This window comes from Tachysurus vachellii, chromosome 15 (genome assembly GCF_030014155.1).
Source record: "Tachysurus vachellii isolate PV-2020 chromosome 15, HZAU_Pvac_v1, whole genome shotgun sequence".
Taxonomy (NCBI): domain Eukaryota; kingdom Metazoa; phylum Chordata; class Actinopteri; order Siluriformes; family Bagridae; genus Tachysurus; species Tachysurus vachellii.
Window position 1 is genome coordinate 11,826,386 of NC_083474.1, and position 22,734 is coordinate 11,849,119.

At 38.8% G+C, this 22,734-nt stretch overlaps 1 protein-coding gene across 2 annotated transcripts in view; it reads right to left on the reverse strand.

Moving 5' to 3' along the window:
• Positions 1-22,734, reverse strand: part of nf1a (neurofibromin 1a) — a 56,398-nt gene that overhangs the window by 31,771 nt on the left and 1,893 nt on the right. For both annotated transcript variants that reach the window (XM_060888480.1, XM_060888479.1), the window contains exons 2-35: positions 21,231-21,374; positions 20,554-20,637; positions 19,371-19,561; positions 18,453-18,559; positions 18,245-18,312; positions 18,077-18,152; positions 17,187-17,344; positions 16,695-16,868; positions 16,436-16,564; positions 16,137-16,211; positions 15,298-15,429; positions 14,466-14,591; positions 14,135-14,248; positions 13,944-14,023; positions 13,719-13,842; positions 12,926-13,172; positions 12,215-12,288; positions 12,051-12,134; positions 11,619-11,963; positions 10,775-10,914; positions 10,394-10,516; positions 10,158-10,241; positions 9,953-10,069; positions 9,509-9,690; positions 9,132-9,343; positions 8,887-9,048; positions 8,001-8,104; positions 7,684-7,819; positions 6,344-6,406; positions 3,098-3,256; positions 2,912-3,009; positions 2,451-2,597; positions 1,796-1,942; positions 774-884 (exon numbers count right to left, since the gene is read on the reverse strand). In XM_060888480.1, coding sequence (XP_060744463.1) covers positions 774-884; positions 1,796-1,942; positions 2,451-2,597; positions 2,912-3,009; positions 3,098-3,256; positions 6,344-6,406; positions 7,684-7,819; positions 8,001-8,104; positions 8,887-9,048; positions 9,132-9,343; positions 9,509-9,690; positions 9,953-10,069; positions 10,158-10,241; positions 10,394-10,516; positions 10,775-10,914; positions 11,619-11,963; positions 12,051-12,134; positions 12,215-12,288; positions 12,926-13,172; positions 13,719-13,842; positions 13,944-14,023; positions 14,135-14,248; positions 14,466-14,591; positions 15,298-15,429; positions 16,137-16,211; positions 16,436-16,564; positions 16,695-16,868; positions 17,187-17,344; positions 18,077-18,152; positions 18,245-18,312; positions 18,453-18,559; positions 19,371-19,561; positions 20,554-20,637; positions 21,231-21,374 — 4,517 coding nt within the window. The remainder of the gene's footprint in view (positions 1-773; positions 885-1,795; positions 1,943-2,450; positions 2,598-2,911; positions 3,010-3,097; positions 3,257-6,343; positions 6,407-7,683; positions 7,820-8,000; positions 8,105-8,886; positions 9,049-9,131; positions 9,344-9,508; positions 9,691-9,952; positions 10,070-10,157; positions 10,242-10,393; positions 10,517-10,774; positions 10,915-11,618; positions 11,964-12,050; positions 12,135-12,214; positions 12,289-12,925; positions 13,173-13,718; positions 13,843-13,943; positions 14,024-14,134; positions 14,249-14,465; positions 14,592-15,297; positions 15,430-16,136; positions 16,212-16,435; positions 16,565-16,694; positions 16,869-17,186; positions 17,345-18,076; positions 18,153-18,244; positions 18,313-18,452; positions 18,560-19,370; positions 19,562-20,553; positions 20,638-21,230; positions 21,375-22,734) is intronic.

The following is a 22,734-nucleotide window of genomic DNA, read 5'->3' on the forward strand; positions in this document are numbered from 1 at the left end:
ATGAAGTTACAATTTCACATGTCCACAAAAAGTGTGAATATTGTGAAATCTGTGCTTAATGGAAGAGATTCAGCTTTGAATGATGGCTGCTTTGATAAAAAAGCTGTGTGTAAATACTGCAGAGATGACCTGTTACTACCACTGTTACACAACATGCTTGAGAAACACTGAGAGCAAAGTACACTTCTGCTGGGCTGAGTACATCTTTACTGTACACATCTGCCAGTAATTACAGACAATGCTGGTATTGAATCTGAGGATAAAGGTGCTATTGTCAAGTTTTAGGGAAATAGATTATACCCACACTTAATACATTTTCTTACAAAAGCAAAAAAAAAAAAAAAACATAATATCGAAATGTTTAAAATATGCTAAGAAGTCATCGACTGCAATACTTAAGTTTGTTGCTCTTATAGGATTTTATGCACTAAAGGTTGACTGCACAAGGAAGTGCACAGAGACCATGAATTTAGCAACATGTGAATGAGAAGTGAATATCTAAATGTATTTAGCACTTTATTTTCCTCTCAATCTCTGACTGGTGAAACAAGGGCTACCCAAACCTAGCTTTGCTGCTAGTCAGGGTTATAACAACAGAGAGCAAATGTGTCTACGCTGGATATTATTTGTAATGTGACTACACTGGATAGGTTTTTTTCAAGTATAGAAATAAAACCATAATACATACAGCTTTATCATAAGTCTGATGTCTCAAGTGGTCTGTGAGCGTTTTATGAGATGAATTAACAGTATAACAAGCATCAATATCTTACCTTCGAGCAATGTAATAGAAGACAGGGTTGCCATTCTTAGATGTTCCTGCCTGGTAAAAGATATTTAGTGTCTTCAGAGCTTTGAATTCTTCTTTTTCATGGACCTGGTGCCTGAGGAAAACAAACAAAAACAAAAAAACATTTATGACTACACTTTGACTGGACAGTTGCATTTAATGGCTGGGTTTCAGTAACAGTAGCACAGTGAATGAGCTTAGATGTATCCCATTTTCCAAGTACCAAAATTACTACGTTATTTAACAGAAATGAAGCACCTTCACATCAGTCTCAGTGTTACCAAGTGTTGCTATTGATTCCCAAAAATATTGTAACAGATTCAAATCAAATTTTATGTCACATACACACACATATATACAGAGTACGACATGCAGTGAAATGCTTTGTCCCCCCATGTGCATTATGGTGTGTATAAAGTTGCACTGTGCTGTGCAAGTCCAGAGTTAAAGTGACAGTCCTACAATTTAGATGTGTTATTGCAGATGGTTTAAAAAGAACTTGACTTAGCTCATTTTCTTTTATATTTGATGGGAAACTGTGCAAGCAGAAAGGCTTTCGTGCCAATTTCAAGTTGGGACATGACCTTCAGAACTAGATCTTAATGTACTGTGAGTCTAAAAATCTTTAGTATTCAGAGGCTGCTTTCTCTACTGAAGAAGCCACAGCTTTTGTGCTGAAGTGAAAAAAAAAAGGGCATCTCACATGACACTCACCCTGTAGCTATAAAAACACTGCCACCACTTCTGCCTTCAGATTATATCAGATAAGTTATTTAAGCTATTGTGTCAATCTCATCTATTTGCTTTACTATTTACTATGTACCGTCTGTGGTAAGGGGAAACCACCTTTGGAGGAAATGTGTTTTTTCGTGTTTATTTGTTTGCTTTTGTCCCCAAACTGGTTGCATTCTACCTGCATCCCATAAAATTGTACATAATACATATTAAAAGAGAGAAAATTGTAGCATGAAAGCTACAGTGGGCACAGAGCTAGCAGAGAATTACCTGGTCATGAACTCCTCAAACTTGGAACTGGTGAGATTGAGACTGGACCAGTGAGTATCTGCTACAGGTTTGTGCTCAGGGGGGCCAAGATATGCCAGGAGTGTAGCCATTTTATCAAAGGGTCTCCTACCAACAGCCTTGTGGTCCCTGACAAGCGCGCACACAAACAAAATCAGATTTAGTGCATCCTTGTCCTTGTGAATACAAATAAATAAAATGCATTAAGCTATCAAATGATATACTTGCAAACAATTACACTGAAGAACAAGCAGTTTTTTGAGTATATTTCTGCCTCTGGAAAATGTATAGCAAAAGGTCCGTTTAACAAAAAAGCAGAAATGCAAGCAGCCTGTACTGTTTAAAGCACAAAGTCATTTAAGAGAAGAGGAATAGAGATAACACCAAGAAACTGGAGGAACATTTGAGGCCAAGAAACGTGATGGGAAATCAAATAATCTTAAATACAACCTGCTAGTCTGTACATGATCAATGCTTATTTAAAACTATATGTTTTAATATTTTTATTTATAATCAAGTGTGTTGACTAACTAAACAGGATGCATAGAAAATGCTATTCTTTCCTCAAGCATAATTTTGAATCTGCACGTTATTGTTACTTTTAATAATTTATTTCTCATCCAGTGTGTTAACACACCTGTTACTGGATAAATACTGCCCAATCCTCTCCTGGTTGTTCCAGAGCAGACGATGCAAGGCGAGCACATTACCATCACTAATGAAGGACAGGCTATGATTGACTGAATCACTTGGAGGAGAGTCAGATGCTATGTCCAAGAAAAATCTGCACAAGGAATAAGCAACTACAGGTTATAAACAGTACATTTGAAGACATCGAAGCATGAATATAGTTTTAATCTCTCAAAGGCAATCAAGGGTGTATGAATCTTTAAACTAAGCCTTCACACTCCAACTGCCTCCTCTGTAAACTTGTATTGCATACATCTGCATGCTAGGATGGTACTTTGTGCCGGTCACATGGTCAGTACTAACTCAAATTTGCTCAGTATGAATTGTGTCTCACCAATTTTTAAATTCCTACAGAAAACCGACTGTAGGACCATGTGAATAATGACCTTTGTGCACACACATACATACCTCCTTGCTGCCTCAAAGTTGTTTTTCACAAAATCATTAAATGGCCTCATATGCTCTTCTTTGGTAAAAAGAACATGATTGGCAATACTCTGCAGTATCTGTGAGAGAGAAAAAAAACAGTGATTAGCAATCATTTAGATAAGGCATGACCACACTGCAACTCATGTACTTGGATATATGCCTTACCTTAGACATTAGTTTGAGGCCCCGCTCAATCCGAGGAGGAGGCTTCTTTTCCAAGATGCCTGCCTCGTATGGAGAGACTATGGCAGGGTTAATGAAGCGCAGAAACATGGCACTACCAACGGCACCAATGCTGTTCTGGGGAAATCGCTGGCTCACTACCTGTATGGACACAGTGAATGGAGAATGTTGAGGAAGGAAAGAGAAAGAAGGGGAAAAGTTTAGGTAAGGAAAGTGAAATTAGCAGAGAAAGAAAGACAGTTTTCTCTGGCCCTGATGTTCACAAAATACCTCAAGACCTACCAAAGCTAAACCAGTTTTTTTTAACTTTCAAGTTAATTAAGCTACAAAATACATTTATTATTCAAAGATCAATAAAACAATAAAGAATCCCATAGTTAGATGGCCAAACAGACATTATACCATAGAGACGGTGAGCAGTGTTTTGCTGCAGATGGGGAAAATAAAAGCAGTTAATGAAAGATATGGAATGAATCAAGAAGTTAGACAATGCCCAGTGAATTTGAAGCAAAAAGCAAATAAGAATGTAAGATGATCAGACAAGAAATCACAAGATAAATAAAAAAAACGACAGGTCTGCATAGTTAAAACTTTCATATAACAGTTACCAACCAGAAGGGCTAGGTACATCATGTGCTTCCGCTAAATCATGTGAAACCTCTCAACCACAGCTTTTTAATCTGCTGCTCATTCTGCAACACAGATCAGTGTAACACACTTGAAGGAAAGTGCTATCTGCCCTCTTCTGCATGGAAAAAGTCATAGACACTAACGACTGGCCAGTCACTATGGCTGGACAGCGAGTTAGGCCAAACTTTTGCTGCCTTAGCACAAAAGGCATGAATGGCTGTGGTATCATTGTGATTTAAACCCGAGCAGCCAACTATATAACAGACAAGTACTCTGGCTACAAAATATATAGGCTTACACAATGGTATAATTAAAAGTCCACAGATTGTATTGTAGAATAATAGATTTATTTGACCACGTTTGTAGAAGCAGAAGCCTATTAAATGAAAACACTTCTAAAATTTTTACTGTTAAAAAAAACATTTGTTCACAACAGGTTTCTGCCTTACAGATCTATGAGGCATGGTGAAACTTGTGTTTTAAATAAGCAGATAATGAAAACATACACTGAAGAAACTGGCAGTAAAAAGTGACTATATATTCCAATAGAAATTCTATGCTTAAATGATACACTCAAACATTTTAAAAGGGATGTGGTGGAGAAAACATGGTAACCAACCAGAGACAAGAAATGCAAGTGTGGGAAAGTGTGAAACATTCATGCAATGCATTTTTCCCCCTAGACGAGCTGTGTATACACGATTTCTAGAAAATATCTAAATAACAAAATAATAATAAAAATTAGAATATATTCTCACCGCCATCTTTATTAGAAGCAATTGGTCGTTCATGCATTTACATAATCAGCAGCAACACAATGCAAGTAAACATCAAACATTACAACAAAGGCAAAATGTGATCTCTGCGACTTTGGTACCATTATGGTGGTTGGTATTAGATCAATGGTTTGCATATTTAAGCTGCTGAGCTCCTTGGAATTTCACACACAACAATCTACAAACTTCACACAGACTCGTGGGTTCTTTAAAAGAAAAAAGAAAAAAAAAAACCCTGTTTGAAGAGCACCTATAGGCTGAAAGGAGATGACTGAGCTGGTATAGCTATGCAAGTCTATAGTAACTCAAACACTCTTTCCAATTATAGTGAGCAGAAAAGGATCTCGGAATGCACAACACATTGAGGTGGATGTGGTACAACAAGGCCATCATAGGCACAGACTCACTAAAACTATGCAAGATTACGTATCAGTAAGGACTGAAAAATGTTGTAGCCCTTCAAATGCAAGGTTAGATGTTTAAGATGATTTTCTGCTCAGCATGACTAACTTCTGTGGGATGTGGTAGCCTAGTGGTTAAGGTGTTGGGCTACCAATCTTAAGGTTGTGAGTTCGATTCCTACGTCCACCGAGCTGCTACTGCCGGGCCCCTGAGCAAGGCCCTTAACCCTCAACCCTCAAATTGCTCAGTTGTATAAAAAAAATGAGAAAAATGTAAGTCGCTCTGGATAAGGGCGTCTGTTAAATGCTGTAAATGTACTGACTGAATTACTACAAGCTTTCCTAGCAGGAAATATGGCCATTTTCTGCTGACATTTCTTATTAAGACATTTCCATCGACAGAACTATTACTCACTCAGTAATCTGTTTTTTTTTCCACACAATTTTGTGTAAACTCTTAACTGTTGTTTTTAAAATGCCTAGGAGTTCAGCAGTTTCTGAAATATTCAAACCAGCCTATCTATTACCGATATCCATGGCACTTCATTCTGATGTTTCACGTGAAAATGGAATGCCTGTTTGCATTGTTAGATTTCTGCGGTATGATTGGATGATTTGATAATTGCATGAATTTGCAGTTGTACCAAAAGTAGACGGAGAGCATATATGCATGTGTGTGTATATATTTTATATTATATATATATATATAAATATAAAAAATACATATATATACACAAACACACACACACACAGTAAGAATATTCACCACACCAATACAGATTACCAACACAGCACGTTTTATTTAATTGCACACCAAGTATAAGGTCGTTAGTCAGCTACTTTGAAACTGTGACCCTTTTTAACAGACAAAAATAAAAACAAGAAGTTTAAAGCCAGATTCTATTCAGAGTACAAATCAGAGTGTTATTCATGTTTATAATTCTCAATGGTTAGCAATTATTTGGTGTTTAATGATAATACACTCAGTTCATTGATCTTCCACAGCAGGGAGATTATACTGAGGTCAGTAAAATGACATGACTTTTGGGCAATCTGGTTTCATTCGTTATTTTCTCCTGGTGTGCAAGGATATCCATGGCAGAGGTGATGGCTCCTATGTTATGGAGAATATCTAGTCAATGGTCAACCTCATCTGTATACAGACAAATCCCATTGGCCCTCCACACAGCCAACCCTCTCAACATCACAAACCAGACCTGAAGGGCTCAGGATGCTGGTGATCCAAACAGCTATGCTGTTTCAACCATGACTTTGAAGTTAGTAAGAGGTTAGTAGGGCCATGTTGCTTATGAACATGTTTAAGGCAAAAAAAGCCAAAAAAGGAACAAAATAAATTGCTGATTTCCAGAATGAATAAAAAAATGGTGGCTAGGAAAAAATTAAAGTTCTGGGTGACTTACGGATTTTTTGTTTTCCTTTTTTTCTTTAACAGTGGCTTTATTCAGTAGGGAGTGGCAAGTAGCCTACAGGGCAGAGATGGGCACAGAAGTCACAGTAGCGGCTACACAACATTAAGCACAGCGCACACAGCCATAATGCAAACACATACAGGAGAGATCTCCATCTGAGCTTAATGGTTCGGAAATCTGAAGCACATGTGAGTTGTACGGATGCTAGGTTTTACTGTAAGGTTTAACGTTAGGTTTCAGTCATTACTTACCATCTACTTAGGCCTAATTCCTTAGCTATGTTGTAAAACTTATTTACTACAGAACAACTAGTAAAAACAACTACTAAAAACAAAGTCAAAGATTTAAAACATACAAATGTTATATATTATTTAAATACAAAATTAGAAGAAACCACAAGGTGTCAAACTGAGTTTTTCCTGAGAAGGCAACCTTTATAAAAAAATTAATGCGTTGGTGAATGCAAAGCATAGAGTAACAGACGGGTGAATGAGTGACTGCTGGATGAGAAGAGTATGCATAGTGAAAACAGAAAGGAAACAGGCAGTAGGTGTTGGGGCTTTAGCCAGGTCTTCCTGTTCACAAACATCTGCTTTCAGGCTTTTCACACATTGCACACTCTATGCAGCCCTACAGCTGCTGCCAGGTTACTTCCCCTGCAGTTTCAACCAAACCAAACATATGAATGTGCCAGACCAGGGGTTGAATCGTTACAGGTTTCTGTGCAAGAGGTGGCCATTAAGGTAACTTTTTGTAAAAAGTACAGAGGGTAACTAACCACTTGCATGTAATCTGACTGAGTGCTTTAACACATGTGACATGCTGATCAGTGTTGCCAAATCTCCATTTTAGGTGTGCAAGGCCTAGCGCAACACAGTACAATTAAATGGAGGAGGTTTACAGTTTACATTAACAGGCTTCAAATATTCATGTTAATACACATTTCACTGAAGAACATTAAGTAATATCTTCTTTTTTTAAGTTATATGCAAGCTTTTGGAAATTACATTATAGCATACATGAGTGAAAGGGTAGATTGGTGCTGAATAGAAATACCCTATGTAGTAGCCTATGCCTGCCTAACAAATCCCAAACTAATAGCTACAAAATGTGATGCTAACAGACACACACACACACAACACTATACAAGGCTTTATGCTGCATGTGTATAAAATGGAGGCAGGAAAACTGGGTGAGTGCTTCAGTTAGTGCAGTTTTTAAGCGTGCTCTCCATATCGAGTGCAGCCGATAGCAGAGTGATGTGGTAGCAAGTGTGAGGTAGCTTGGTATGATGTGCCAGGTAGCGTGGGTGAGGACAGAGCAGAGCATACCTGATACAAACAGTGGCATACACTTCTCAGCTGAGGAGGAAACTCGCTAGAAGAGTTAATGATGGCCAGAAAGAAACGGTCTGTGATCTGCAGCAGGTTTCGCTGGTTCTCCTCCAGGTTTTCAGGAGGTTCTAGTCTACAAAAAAGAAATAAAGATGATTGCAATAAAATGCATTACTACAAAAATCGTGAAAAAATGTGAATGCATCTCAGCTTGCTGTAAGATTTTCAGATAAGATAATCATTTATTCATCCCACAGTGGAGAAATTTGCAAAGATGGGCTACACTTCATTTGCATGTACTAGTGCAGATGTACCTGGTGGGGTCAACCTCAAAGCTGATGTGCTGCCACTCTGGAGATGTGATGACACCTCGCATCAGAGGCTCAAGCAGCTTCTGAAGATAAGCAGCTCCATACACCTGCATAAGTAAGGACAATCAAATGCTTTGGTTAAGCAGTCCTTTGTGCAGAGTTGAGATATATGAACTCCTAGTACTAATGACATTGCCGGTATACATATCAGAATGATCAATCTATCTATTTAAGTGTAAGTCTAACTTATTCGACTATTAAGACTTTTGTTTAAACTATATTTCACCTTAGAATTCATGTTAGTGCTGTTTAGTGCTGCAATAAAAAGAAAATCAGCTTTAATCTTCTAACTGTATATTTGCATTTTTTTTATGTTTCCTAAGCTTCACAATTCTCACTTGATATATTCTCTTATTTACAGTGACTTAATAGTCAATTTAAAGGCCTTGTTCAAGAAACCAGCAGTGCACTATATAGTGATGGAATTGGAACTCAATCTATTTGAGGTAATAATTCTTGAAATGCAATTCTATGGATGAGCTGGTTGCTCATCTTAAATGACTGTATCAGGAACTAAAATTCCTCAATGCAGAAGCATGTCCAACAGAGGAGCCCTCATTATTGCTTGATGAACAGTATTTATTGGATAATAAAAGTGCAATTAGCTTGCTTTCCTCACTAATGTTTATAGTTTATAATATGTCCTAGTCATATTATCCACAATATAATCCACATTATACTCGACTACTGTTGGCTGTTAATTAGAATTTTTTCTTTCTTCGCATTTTGACATTTTTTTTTTTTAAACTTTCTTTTGTAGTGGTTCTTTTTATCTAAGAGTGCTTTGCAGGACATTGCTTTGTAGGTCAATTTATTAGCATCAATTTACCTTAAAGCAGAAGGTCATGATCTTGCTAGCCAGACTGTTGCCTCTGAAGAGAGTCTGCATGGAATCAGCCAGCTCCACCTCTTTAGAGAACATATTCCAGAGCAGCTGATAGAGCAGGTGCCTGGAGTCAAACAGCGTCACCAAAACCCTGGCTAGCTCATCCTGCCGATGACACCAACAAACTCTTAATATCCATTCCAAACTTGGTTTCCACTGACCCTTGAAAGTGTACAGAGATTACATACCCACTGAGAGCAGGGCACCACATTGGCCAGAGCCATGGCAATAGGAAGCTCCCCCTGATCCCCCATCATGGTGACAAGCTCCACCAGCCTCTCAAAGCGGTCGGCCAAAACAGTCTCGGCCAAAGTGTCAAACTCCGTGCCTTGCTGCAGGATCTTTGTCAGCACCTCCATGAATGTAGCTCTTGTCTGTAAGTCTTTATGGTAGCCCAGTCCTATAGACAGAAAGAAACTAAGCTCATTCGAGAAAAAATGGGTCAACACAGCATCATTAAAATGCATCTAACTGCCCCACTGCAGCTCACACCAACTGAAAAGCACCATGAGGTTGTCTTTTTAACAATGCTAAACTATCAAATTATGTGTTTGTCAGCACTGACCTATAGAGTGCATGAGGCCGCTGTCCACATTGGCATTGAGCAAGTTGGACATGGCAAGTACAGTGCAGTGGCGTAGTGAGGCAAGACGTCGGGACATGCCACGCTTTCTCTCGCCCACCTGTTGCCCATCTTCCTCAACCTCACTGCAGTCATTCAGAAGGTTCATGAACAGAGTGAAGTACCTGAAGAACAACAAAGAGTTCATGTAAAGGTGACGACTACAGATAATCATCCAGTAGTTTAAAAATACAGATAATAGTTCCATTTCTTTATATATAAACTTGTCTTACAAGTCTAAACGAATATGGTAGTCCAAAAATGACAAAATAAACAAGTTTAGAAAATACAAAGAACTTGAAATCATAGTTCACATCATACACAGACTAATGAGACCGAATAAAGGGATATTGTAAATGGAAACTTAAAAGAAGGCAATGTTTCTACTTCAAAAATAGCTGAGACTTGGCCTCCATCAGCTCCACTCCATCTCCTTCTTCAGGCTGTAGCGGCAAACCAGCCAACAGAGATACCACTGCCTCCATACTGGCCTGGTCAAGATCTCTGTGCAGCAAATACACCAAAGAACTTGTGTGAACTATGAAGGTCAAGTTGCAAATTAAAAATTATAAAGAAAATTTAGAAATTGTACCGGGTGAGATATTTGACATCATCATCTGCTGCCTGATTGGAGGTGCCCATCACCCAGTCTGTCAGATACTCCACCATCTTATTCCTAAGAATGAAATATTTTACAAAGTTTTAATCACGTTATGACACGTCAACGACTCTTTACTAGTCATCACCCACTACTGAGAACATCATAAAGGACACATTTCAAAGCTTTAAACTGAACAGAGTACTAGATATATTTAAAAGGGTCCTCACCTGAATTTCATCTCTTGGCAGAAAGAGAGATCATCTCTGCGCTCCATCATAACCTCCACAAGTTGACAAAGTTTAGTCTTAATCTGTATTGCATGAACCCCGTTCCCTAAAATGCGCACGTATCTATGGGGACAAAGAGAAAATGCACCAGGACATTACAAGAGACAAGCTAAATCGAGCAAAGCTAAATTTTGAATGATATTCCACATCACTGTTGTCTAAATAATTATTACTTTATTTTATTTTCTGACATGTAATAATATTAATAGAGTGATTTCAATAACCTGTGCAAATGAACTACATACTTGTACAGAATTAATGACTTATTGTCACAGCACTAAACTGCAATGTTGAAAATTACTATATTTCAGCAGGTCTGACCTGACCAAGTTGAGCATCATGGTCTCAATGCTGGCCTGACCAAGGTGTTCAGAGCTGCCCTCAGTGTGGCTGTCCAGGAGGTTCTTCATGATGGCAATAGTCTGCTCCACAAATAAAGTATTTGTGTCGTTTATCGGCACCTGATGAGAGAAACACACTGAAGTTATTGTAATGTGAACTAATGTAAACCTACAATAATTTCCTGCCATTGTTATTATATTATATTAAATAACCATACACTTCAATATTAATAAACCAATTCAAATAAGCTGTTCAACCTCAATAAAACACTCAAAAATGTTGTTAGTAAGTAAGTATTGTTTCATTTTTGGTCACTGTGGTTCAGATTTACTCATTATATAGTATGAACACTGATTACTTGGCTTGTTAGGATTATTACTTTTAAAAAATGAGTAATTAAGAATCAGGTACCAAGCTTCAAGTGCTAGTAACTTTGTTACTATTGTGCATGACAGCTGAAGGTAGTGCACTGTTCGTGTAAATTAATGTATTGACTAATGTCAGTTAAGAGAACTTTCACATAAAGCATTTTGTAAAATCGTAAATCACTGAATTGAAAGAGAAACAGCTCTGCCACCTTGTGCTGAAAATAAATAATGCATCTTCATTTAGACATTCATTCAAGTAGAAGCCAGTTTAGCATGTGCAACAGCACCACGCCATACACATAATATGCTTAAAACCATAAAATATCTAAAAATATACAAAATGAGCAAAAATAATAATAATAAAAAACCCTAACAATTACATTCATTAAAACGGTGTCCACACCAAATATTTTCAGCTATTAACATGTATTAAGTGTTAATTTAATGTGACTAACCGGCCCTTGGGTGTCAAAGAAACGTCCGATGCTGTTGCGCAGTTTGGTGAAGAGCATAGAGTAAAGAGCCGGGCTCAGCTCCAGTCCCAGGAGATCTTTAACATTGGTGCGGATGTGCAAACCCACTTTCTCATGTGTGCACACCATGAGGGACAGCAGCCTCTCCAGGAACCTGCTGAGGGGCGTCTCACTGTTCACTTCACACGAGCCCATGGAGATCATGGAGCCCTTGCGCTCACTCATTGGCCCCATGGGTGGGCTGTAGGTGCCAAGACTGGGAGTACTGCGCTGCTGCAGACACACTCCACCCAGAGCACACAGGAAGCCCGTCATGTTGATCCACTCCTAATAAGTATGAGGAGCCTTGTGTCAGAAATGTATTAAAGCAAAAAAAAAAAAATCTTGTGGAAATAAAAATGCAAAGTCACTCACTTGCCCATCTTCAACTTTGTTCTTTGGATGGTTTAGAATTTGTTTGGTTGCTTGTTCCCATTTAGCATGTGTGTCCTCCCAAGCCTGAAGTTGGTAAGCATAAATGTTAAGACCATCAAAAGCTAAAGCAACTTATGTGAACTTAAAACAAAAGTACTGTTCACCTCTATATTGCCAGCTGTAGGATGCTCTATCCTCCTTAACAGGGCCATCACTCTTTTCTGTAAGGTAGAGCGACCTGTACATGCACACACAGGCAGAGTTAAAAAAACACTGACAGTCAGTCAGCTGCACACATTTGCATCCCCTGCAGTTTTGGGGTGAAAGAACATTTTCATAATTTATATAGAAAAAAGGCCAATAAAACTAAAAATGCACTATTGGTACAAGGTGCAACATCATAAGAAGATGCAAATAAAATTTTGGTTATTTTATCCTTATTAAATAATGACAGAATAATTAAGCATGTTATTTAAAGGATTGTCTGGGAAACCTAACAGACTAAATGCATGGTGTAAATGTTTTTGGAGAGTGAAAATTGGCAAGAAGATCAAACTGAGAAGTAAGAGCAGAATAATATCATTCTACAAAATAAACTTTCATGCACTTGACCAATATACAGAAGTGCCAACAATGCAAAAAAAATCTTATCAAGAAGAAGAGGAGACAAGAAGAAACCCTATGGTTGCTATATAAAGTGAAAGCACTTGATGAAAATGAAAAACACCTTCCCACTCCATTTAAATGAAAAACACCTTCCCACGCCACTGTACTGAGTTCACGTTCCCCCAAATGAGCAACAATGCTCATGCCAGGATTCCACAAAACATTTAACCTAAATGTGGATGGACCTCTGTGCTGGTTCTAAAACTGACCTGTGGCCATCATGTTGCTGACAGAGGCAAACTCCATGAAAGTATTGTAGTTTGGGAGGACTGTGTGTACAGGCAGCTCGTCCACACTGCAGCGGATGTCCGCCTCCTCACACAGGTGCCGGAAGCAGGACATGGCCACTAGCACAGCCTCAGCGTCTGGGCTCCACAGAAATGAATACAGGCACACTTCCAGCTTGGTCTGTGCTTGTCTGCTGATGGGGATTAGACTCCCCTGTGTGGCGCTCTCCTGTGGTTTAGGGTCACAAAAAGAAGATCATTATAAAATAAAACAGACAAAGACGATAAGATCGAACACCGATCAAGGTTGATTAAGGATCATTTTCTGTCACCTCACATCATTGGGGAAAGATCTGCACATAAATCATTGCTCACATCTAATAGAAGGTAAGCATGTACAATCTGTTCTTGTGTAACAGGAAATGACTCGTCATAGCAGGAGGCAGCAGTAGTCTGTATATGTAATCAAAAATGTTAAACGGAAAACTCAGAACTGCAGACAGAAAACATATGCCCCAAAAGACATATGGTTTTCTTTCAGCGATACCGGATATTGACTTTCCGGTCGTAGACTATACGTACATCTTCACAGTGTGTTCGAGTGCAACTTATGACAGAGGACAGATATTTTTTTTACTTAATATCAGATAATACAGCATTGCAGTAATTTGAAAAGCAGTGTCCTCTTTTGGGGAATAAGGATTATAATCATATTCAAGTAGTATTAACTATGCACAAACTGCAAAAGTTAGGAGTACATGTTCAGTGCACTCACTTTGTTCTTCAGGAGGAACTTGTTCCTGCAGATCAGAATCTCCCTCAGCCACTTCAAGATCTCTGTGCTGTTGATCATTTGGTGGCCAATCAATTTCTTACAGATAAGGAACAGGACCTGAGAGCTGAGAGGTTCAGAGAATAAGACAAGCCCACCTAAGCACACATTTCCCAGTACAGCTCTGACTGATTCTAATGGGAATAGGCTGTTTACTGAATGATTTACCTGATGTCCCAGAAGGTCTCAATTGGTGCATCAGGGTTCCAAAGCTCAATGGTCTCAGGCTGATGCAACACCAAAAGTGCCTGAGGAACACAAACAGGAAAAAAACATGACACACTGACAAATTGGGAAAAACATCTTCACAAACCAATGAATAAATAAATCACAACAATTGAAGAAATATAGCCGTTTACCTCCATGGCTTCCTGGGAGAGCTCTGAAGTATGGGTCAGGGGCACAAGCTGGACCAGACCTATGATGAGTTCAGCTGTGCTGTTCTGAATCTCCTGGCCCTGCTTCCCAGGGTTCTGATACAACACACAGGCACACAAATTTACTTACATGTTGCATTGCTGTTCCAAAAACAACAAGCTACAATCAAATTGGGTATCCATACGCATCACCCGAACTGTATTGAACTGAATAATTAGCATTACTGGAGTGCCATCAGCTTTGTTAGACTTTCATTAGTGATTTAGCAAGTCAGTGTGAGCAGGGTGTCAGAACCAGGTGATAAACACTCACATGTAGCATTAGTTTGGGATCAGCATGGATGAGTTTAACCAGGGCCAGAAGAAGAGAGCGTGAGTCCAGATCTGCAGACTTTTCTTTAAACTTCAGACTGGTCATCTTCTCTTTGAATGTCAAACTCTGTAAAATAAATATTTATGTACGTTCAATGTTTCAATGCTTAACACTTAGTTCATCAAAATCTGTATGATAACATTCAGAAGTAAATCACTGGATGTAGACATATTCCTAATTATCCAAGAATATCCCTGCTGACATTTCTTTGATTATTCATTCTCACACCACCGTTAAAATTGTTATAAAAACTTTTATACTTCTCTAGAAGTTCATTTAAAATTATTCTGAACAGGTACCATGGATTTATTAAAGTCTTATTAAAGGATTTATCTCAGGTCTTTCGTGTAGAGAGAGAAATTGACAATTGTTTTCTTTTATATACTGACTAGGGTTTGCGGGAGAGACAGACTCATCTGAAAAGTGCCTATCATATGTCTCTTAAAAATTGTTACTAAAATGTTTTAATATTTAATGTTTAAAACCATTTAAAATGTTGGGCTGTATCCCAAATTGGTCAACATTTGAAAAAGTAGAAAAATGAATGCACAAAATGAATGTGATTTTATTGCTCGTGTGGTTTATAGGAAGTGAAGATGAAGGTTAGAGATGGTAAAGAGTGAAGCTACCAACATATTGAATGAATACAATGAAGTCTGTAAATTATTCAGCCAAACCTAACTCATACTTAAAGAGTCATGTATAGTTCGACATGCACTGTGTAGTGCTTTATGATAAAACATTCAAGTGTATGAAGGAGAGCATGTCTCACTGGAGTCATCCTTAGTGGTGCGTGGGCACTAAGGCTCTGGATGACTCTGGTCTGTGTCTCTGAAAACATGGCACGCAGTTCTCCAGAGTAGCAGTAGATTGTGTCAATCTTTGGCCACCAATCCAAGTGAGACTGTACATCAGAGGAAGATACAAAACAGAGATGGTAACAAGAACAAAAGTCCTTGTATGTTGTTTAAAGTTGTTTAAAACCATTAAAAAGAAGGACACAATATGTCTAAACTGTAAACTACCTTGCACATTGACGCTCACTGTTATAACGAACCGGTATATGTTAATGGAATTTTTATATTCATTTCTACCACTTATCCGAACTACCTCGGGTCACGGGGAGCCTGTGACTATCTCAGGCGTCATCGGGCATCAAGGCAGGATACACCCTGGACGGAGTGCCAACCCATCGCAGGGCACACACACACTCTCATTCACTCACGCAATCACACACTACGGACAATTTTCCAGAGATGCCAATCAACCTACCATGCATGTTTTTGGACCGAGGGAGGAAACCGGAGTACCCGGAGGAAACCCCCGAGGCACGGGGAGAACATGCAAACTCCACACACACAAGGTGGAGGCGGGAATCGAACCCCCAACCCTGGAGGTGTGAGGCGAACGTGCTAACCACTAAGCCACCGTGCCCCCTGGAATTTTTATATGAGCATTCAAAATTATTTAGCACATAATATGCCCTTTTCAAGAAATGCAGATTAAGATAAGAACAAGGAAACAAAATGAAAACTGCAATAAATGTACACAGTGTAAAACTATTTCTTCCACATGACTGCTGTAATCTGCCTTTTTTGCATTTATACTCACATTAGTAATGATTTTGTGCAGAGAGTTGACCAGGACAAAATGGAAGGTGGGTGGGCAGGTGGAAGCCAGACAGACCTGAAACAAGTGACAAGCGAGTTTACCTACAAAAACATACGCACAGCAATAATACTAACAAAACTAGATCTAGAAACACAAAGATCTAAAAATTAACCAATACAAATGTTCCTAATTTACAAATTAATCACTTCACCTTGACCAGTCACGGTACAGTGTGTTTTAAAAATTATTCAGTACTTTGAAAGCCAGCATTGAGTAAGCACTGCGAGAGCACAGCTGACCTTGAAGTGCTGGTTGTTGTGTGGGCTGATGCGGAAACAGGACACAAAGCAGTCGATCATCAGGTCCACGTCAGCACTCTGGCACCCGGTGCCCCTGGAGAACGGCTTAGTGGGGTTAAACAGGAGAGCCTGAGGGTCCACGTACACAAGACGGAGGTTAAACTCATGCATACATACCAACACACAAAGATCTTTTTCACAGTTTGGTTCGTGCAGGAAATGGATTTGACGGGAAAACATCACACACTGATAAACTTACTTTGAGGTCTATCACTATAGACTGCACCAGAAGGAAGATGACAGAATGATCCTCCCAGTTAATGTACGTACAGGCCTTAGACAGTTTTACACAGGCGATGGCTGCACTCTCAGTCAACTGCTTGCTGCTACTGTGACCAGCCAGAGCCTTCCTTAGACTCTCCAAAAACAACTTCTGCACGGAAACAGCACATTCAAATAAATCTGAGTCTGTCTGAAACTATGCTCTCTTCCGGAAATCTAGACAAGCAAAGAACAAAAGTTTCCGACACAATAAAGGTCAGAAAACAGCAAATGATACTAATGGAACTGAGATAGAACCAAAGAAGTCAGCAAGTAAGACAAGCTGCCTTAAGTAACCATATAGTAAGTCACCATGGTATTGCAGTACAACAGATGGTCACAGGCATAACAACTGATAAATGGTTGAAACATGTAATCAATTTTTTTGTGTATTATAAAAGGTACAGAAAGAGAGAGCATGAGTTTTGACCTTGTTAGCCTTGCTCTCCTCCACCACTTCTTTAGAGATGCTCTGTGTGATCTCAGGACAGAGAATGAGAAGGATAATTTGCAGCGGCCACACAGCAGCTTTCCTCTTAGCACTCTCTGCAAAACTGTCTACCAGGTCAAAGAGCTTCTCTGCAGAGTCTGTGTAAAATAGAGAACTGTATAGATTAGCTTTAATAAAGGCTGGGGGGAAAAAACTCACAAAAAAAACCCACGTGTAAGGTCGGAGTTCTATGCTGCACAAGTAGATGCATGTTTACAAAAACAAGTGCCAAATGCTTTAAAAGCATGCGGTCTAAAAGCACATACTTAGTGTACTGTATGCATAAGCTGGTTATAATCCACTGTACTCAAGGGGACTACAGTGAGAGTACGTCAGTAAGTCTCAGTGAGTCAGTAAGTCTGCTGTAATTATAACGACCACTTTAATAAACACGTCAACAGGATATGTATGCATGCTGTTGTGCTTTCTGTACAGGTCAAGAAATTAAACAGAAATACAGTCAAATGCTTGAAATTTAAACTGCTCTAAGAAAAACTGAGTGGGTCAGTGTCTCCCCATAGTTTAAATAGTTGAACCTCTTAACATTGCATATTGATCAGCCTTGTTATATTATTTATTTATATCATATCAGAAATACCAGTTTGGATTCGTTTTGGTTCTGTTTTGAATTCCAAGTCTAATGCATTGTAATAACTCACTCAGACATAGACTACCAGAGAAATAATTAATGTCTAAACATGCACAAACAGAAATCAGCACAAATCACTTATAAACAAAACAAAAACAATGTGGATGTACAAAGTGCGTGTTTCTGGATTAAGACTTCATCTGTAAATATAATCTCTCTGTAAATCTTCTGATTAACTCACCCGCCATATCAGCCTGTGGTCTCTGGTAGAGCATAGTAAATTCATCAGGATAAAACTCCACCCAGTTCCAGAAAGCCTAAAACAGCAAACCCAAGACAGACAAATTATTAATCGAACATGTGCTACATTACTGAACTGCTAAAGAGATAAAAACTATTTTTCACAGACCTTCTCCAAACTGTTGATGACAGCGAGCTGTGCAGGCTTCTTCAAAGCTTTAAATTTTAGTACAGTTTCTGTTCAGACACAGATGCCATGTGTTAATAGGAAATAAGATGATTTTAGAGGATTCTTAAGAAGACACAAAAAAGACAAACAGAGCCTAAAAGTCTCCTATGTAATAAGAAAATCTGTTAATTATTAGAGATTGGTTTACCTTGCAGTAATCTCTTTAACTTGGAGCAGTCAACATTGATGTACTGAATAAGCTCTATGTCGTGGACATCTACGGTATCTTCTGTGCAAACTGTAAGCTCCTGTAATCTGCAAACAGGACATGACAGGCATAAACAAGTGTCAACATGTAATGAAAAACACACTGTACATCAGATTCACAAGAATTAGCTGGATAAACACACACGCAAATGCTTAGCCTCAAGGGTAAGCCAAAAATTCTGATTTTGAATCCAAGTCATCTCACACACACCCAAGTCAAGACCACAGACAAGTCCAAGATTTTAATTCATACGACTTCAGTACACAGTGTGACTTGGAAAACATTACTTGAAATAAATAAATAAATAATAAATGATCAATGTCTAAATTTTACGAGTTCATGTTTACATTCTAATGTCATAGATAATTCAAATGTATTATTAATTTTGTTATTGGTGCTGCTGCATGTCTCCTTACAGGGTGAGCCATTAAGTTAAGTTTAAAGTCAGAATACAAAAAACTTTCTCAGGCCATTATTGCAATCACTGCAATCACTGCAATGCCTGAATGTCTGCTCTAAATGTTATTCTAGCCAGAGACATTCACAGGATTGTGTACTGTGTAACAACTGTGTTAGAACAATGGTCTACACTATTTCTAACTCCATCCATATGTCTTAACTCAGACTGCATGCTACCTGGGCAGGAAACGCAACCAGATTCAAGACTATTGCTTAATTGTGGAAATAAATTGTGGGATAACCAGTAATTTGTAAGAGCACTCAAGTCATAAATTCCATCACTACTGTCCATGACTTGATTATGGACGGGTGCCTACACCCTACTTAGGGTGTGTATATGATTGTGTTAGATGTTTAAGGAGGCGTATAGAGTTAACAGACGTACACCCAAATCAATACCTTGTGGAGATGCGGCTGAAGACAGCACTGAAGTTGTTGCAGCTAAGAGAAAAGAGCACGGCTGAGGCAGAGCTGCGCAGCTGGTTGGCGTGCTGCTGCCCCTCACGACATGAGTGCAGGAAGTGGCAAATCTCAGGGAGCAACTGCTTCACCAGCATGGCCTCATCTAAACGCAAGCAGTCCTTGGTTTGCTGGACACACGCGCGCACAGACACACGCATGCGCACACAGAGACAGACACACACACAAAATGACTGCCTAACATCTGGCAAACAAGTTTAGACTAAACCTGTGGCCTAACTAGTTTATGGCTTCTGCATAAATTTCATGTGCCTGATATCACTCCAGTTATTACTATGGAAGGAACACATGGAAAGTTAGAAATTTTGTATATATGAATCCTTCATAGTGCCATAGAGAAAGCTCCAATTTCATCTTTAAAGAATTTTTACTCTGTATAATATGAAAATGCCCATCCACATTATCTCCGCAGTAGCGGATGTCTAATATCTCCATAATAATGGGGAGCTAGGTCTAAGTTAAATGTAACTGTTTCATTCTACACTTTAATTTTCCAAGGAAAATAAATTAAATTCTTTATTTCAAATTCAAAAGTCCCCCATCTAAGACTTAGATGTTTAAAGAAGGATACGCAAAAACTCAAATGGAGCCATGTGCTCACACTGAAAGCAAAATTCAGCATCCTAGCAAAACTCATCAAACCCACCCATCTGCTATAGAATAATCTTTCTAAACAGAAAGTAATGACTAACTGAAGAAGGGAAACAGCTGTCTCATATCTGACAGAGCATTAATAAAATAGCTATAGAGTGAAATCCTGTCAGTCCCTCTGGAAGCAAAGAAAATTCTAACTCAAGACGAGGAAACATCTGCAAATGTAATCTGTGCAGGCACAGTCAGGGTAGTCTTTCTGGACAAGAAGAGACAACAAGCTGTAATTGTAGCAACAGACCCCTGTGCCTGAGACATGAGCAAGATAGAAGAGTGATTTAAGATTGAATTACTTTAAGTTTACTTTTTTACTCCATATTTCATATCTAGTTCCCAGTTTACATGGTATAATTTGTTCGGTCAACTTTACACTACTGGTACAAAATACTTTAACTTTGTATGTAATTGGGTGACTGCCGTCAACATGATTGCTGCATGATTGGCTACTCACCCCTGCCAAGCACTTCTCCAGAGTGTCTAGAATGATAAGCTGCGAGAGGTAGAGGTTCTTTTCGGCAGCTTCACCAATTATCCGCTAAGAAGGAAACATATATAAAGACTACTGAACATGTACAGTGGTCAGAGAATCTGGACCAGATTCAAATCTGTCAATCAAATTCATACCAATCCACATGATACCAGTAATCATAGTGTAGACTTTCTGTGTGGGAACGAGGTCATCATATGGTTTCAACAATCCCAAATTAAGACTTGGCAAATCACTAGGCTGGGACAAGCATTTAGTGTGTGTGTGCGCACGTGTGAGCTATGCAGTTTTTCCTCATCTCTGTTTGACAGGCAAGTTAATGTGGCTGCTGATCTGACATTACTATCCTTTACCCCTCATCAGCAATCAGAGAAATTCTCTGTTCTTAAATTCTCCTTTAAAAAGAAATGTTAATTTGATATTTTTTATTATTTTTCAGAATATATGACAATTGGTTAATACATTAATAGATTTTTTTATTGTAAGCATTTCAAACATAACACCAAACTTTATTAGTCACTGAAGGAGAATTGTTGTAAATATTAAATATGACGATAGCTAAAGTTTTATTACTGACATTCAACCAAAACATGGGACAAGCCAAGATATGTATATGTAACAGAACAAGCACATGATCTTACCATATTGTTAACATTTTTGAGGATGTTGGTCAGGCCATTGATGACGAGGGAAAACTTGTATTTTGAGATGTTGATCAAGCATTCCTTGTTGTGCTCTGTGCTGACTTTGGTGTGAGTGTTCTGCTGTCCTGTCTTAATAGGAAGCTAAAAAATATATGTAAAAAAAGAGAAACATATGATATTTGCAGCACACTCTTTAAAGTGTGTTCAGGTGGCTGATGATGGTGAAGCTCAAATAAAACAGTGTGAGAAAACCACAGTACATATGGGACAGAATAAAACCATGCTCAACACAGATTATTCAAGACCCACCCGTCCTCTCCAAACACAACCTCCCACACCTAAGAAACTAAAACAAAGGAATTAAAGTGCACAGAGACTTGTGATTCCCACCCTCAGAGCTCCACTGCACACCTGCAAGTCAACACATCTGCTAATACACACAGACACAGCATGCTGGAGCCAGACATGCTGTAGCATTTGTGCAGAAAGCACACTAGGCCTGGCTGCGTTAATGAACCGTAAGGAGACTGAGGGGGTGGGGAGACTTTCTTACTGCTAAATGCTCCCTGATGTGGAATCAGTTTCTTGCACACTGCTTTTACATTTCTGGGTCAAAAAGCAGTCTGCATGAAGCTCTCTGTCCAGAACATGTACAAGAATTTCCAAACAAGCAGATACTTTTAGAAAACAAAACAAGCTCACGCAACAATACTAACAGTCCTAGAAATGATTAGTAAATAAACAGCCAAGGAGGGGTTTGCTAACAGATATTAAACATCTGCTGCACATTTCTGTTTGTTTTACCAAACATCCAACTGTCCTAAACAGCTGATATGGATAGTTCAAGACTCAGCAAAGTCTGGCTACATAAGTGGCTATGGGATGCTTCAAAAAGTCAGGAAGAGAGAAGAGGTGGCCCCTGGGGTTCCCTTTCTTTCTGTCTTTCTCTTTCCTCCATTGCATAGCCCTAAAGGAAAAGCATGTGGCTGCAAATGAAAGTCCCAAGACCAGAGAAGAGTCAGGCTTCCGGCGTGTGTGCGTGCACGCAAACACACACACACACACACACACCCAACCCTGTTGACATCCATTTTAATGCAGGATGCCAAGAGACAGCGAGCACTTTGTTTCCCAGGCACAGTTTAAAATTCCACAAAGGTCACAATCATTTCCCTTACGTGCACTTCAGTGCAGTATGTATATTACATATAACCATATAGACACTACACCTAAGTAAAATAACTTAAGGAAAGCCATACGGATTATGTGGGACTTTTTGCACTGTAATTAATCAAACTGAAATATTTCTGCACTTATTATTTTTACTACATGAATGTGATTTAATAAACCTCAAGATCAATAACAAACTGTCCCATTTATATATACACACACACAATTCAATAGAATTCAATTTAGCCATCTCGGCATCTCAAAGAATATTTTACTCAAATTCATCAACCAACTCCATGCCTTCTAAAAGTGATTGAACATTGGAAAAATC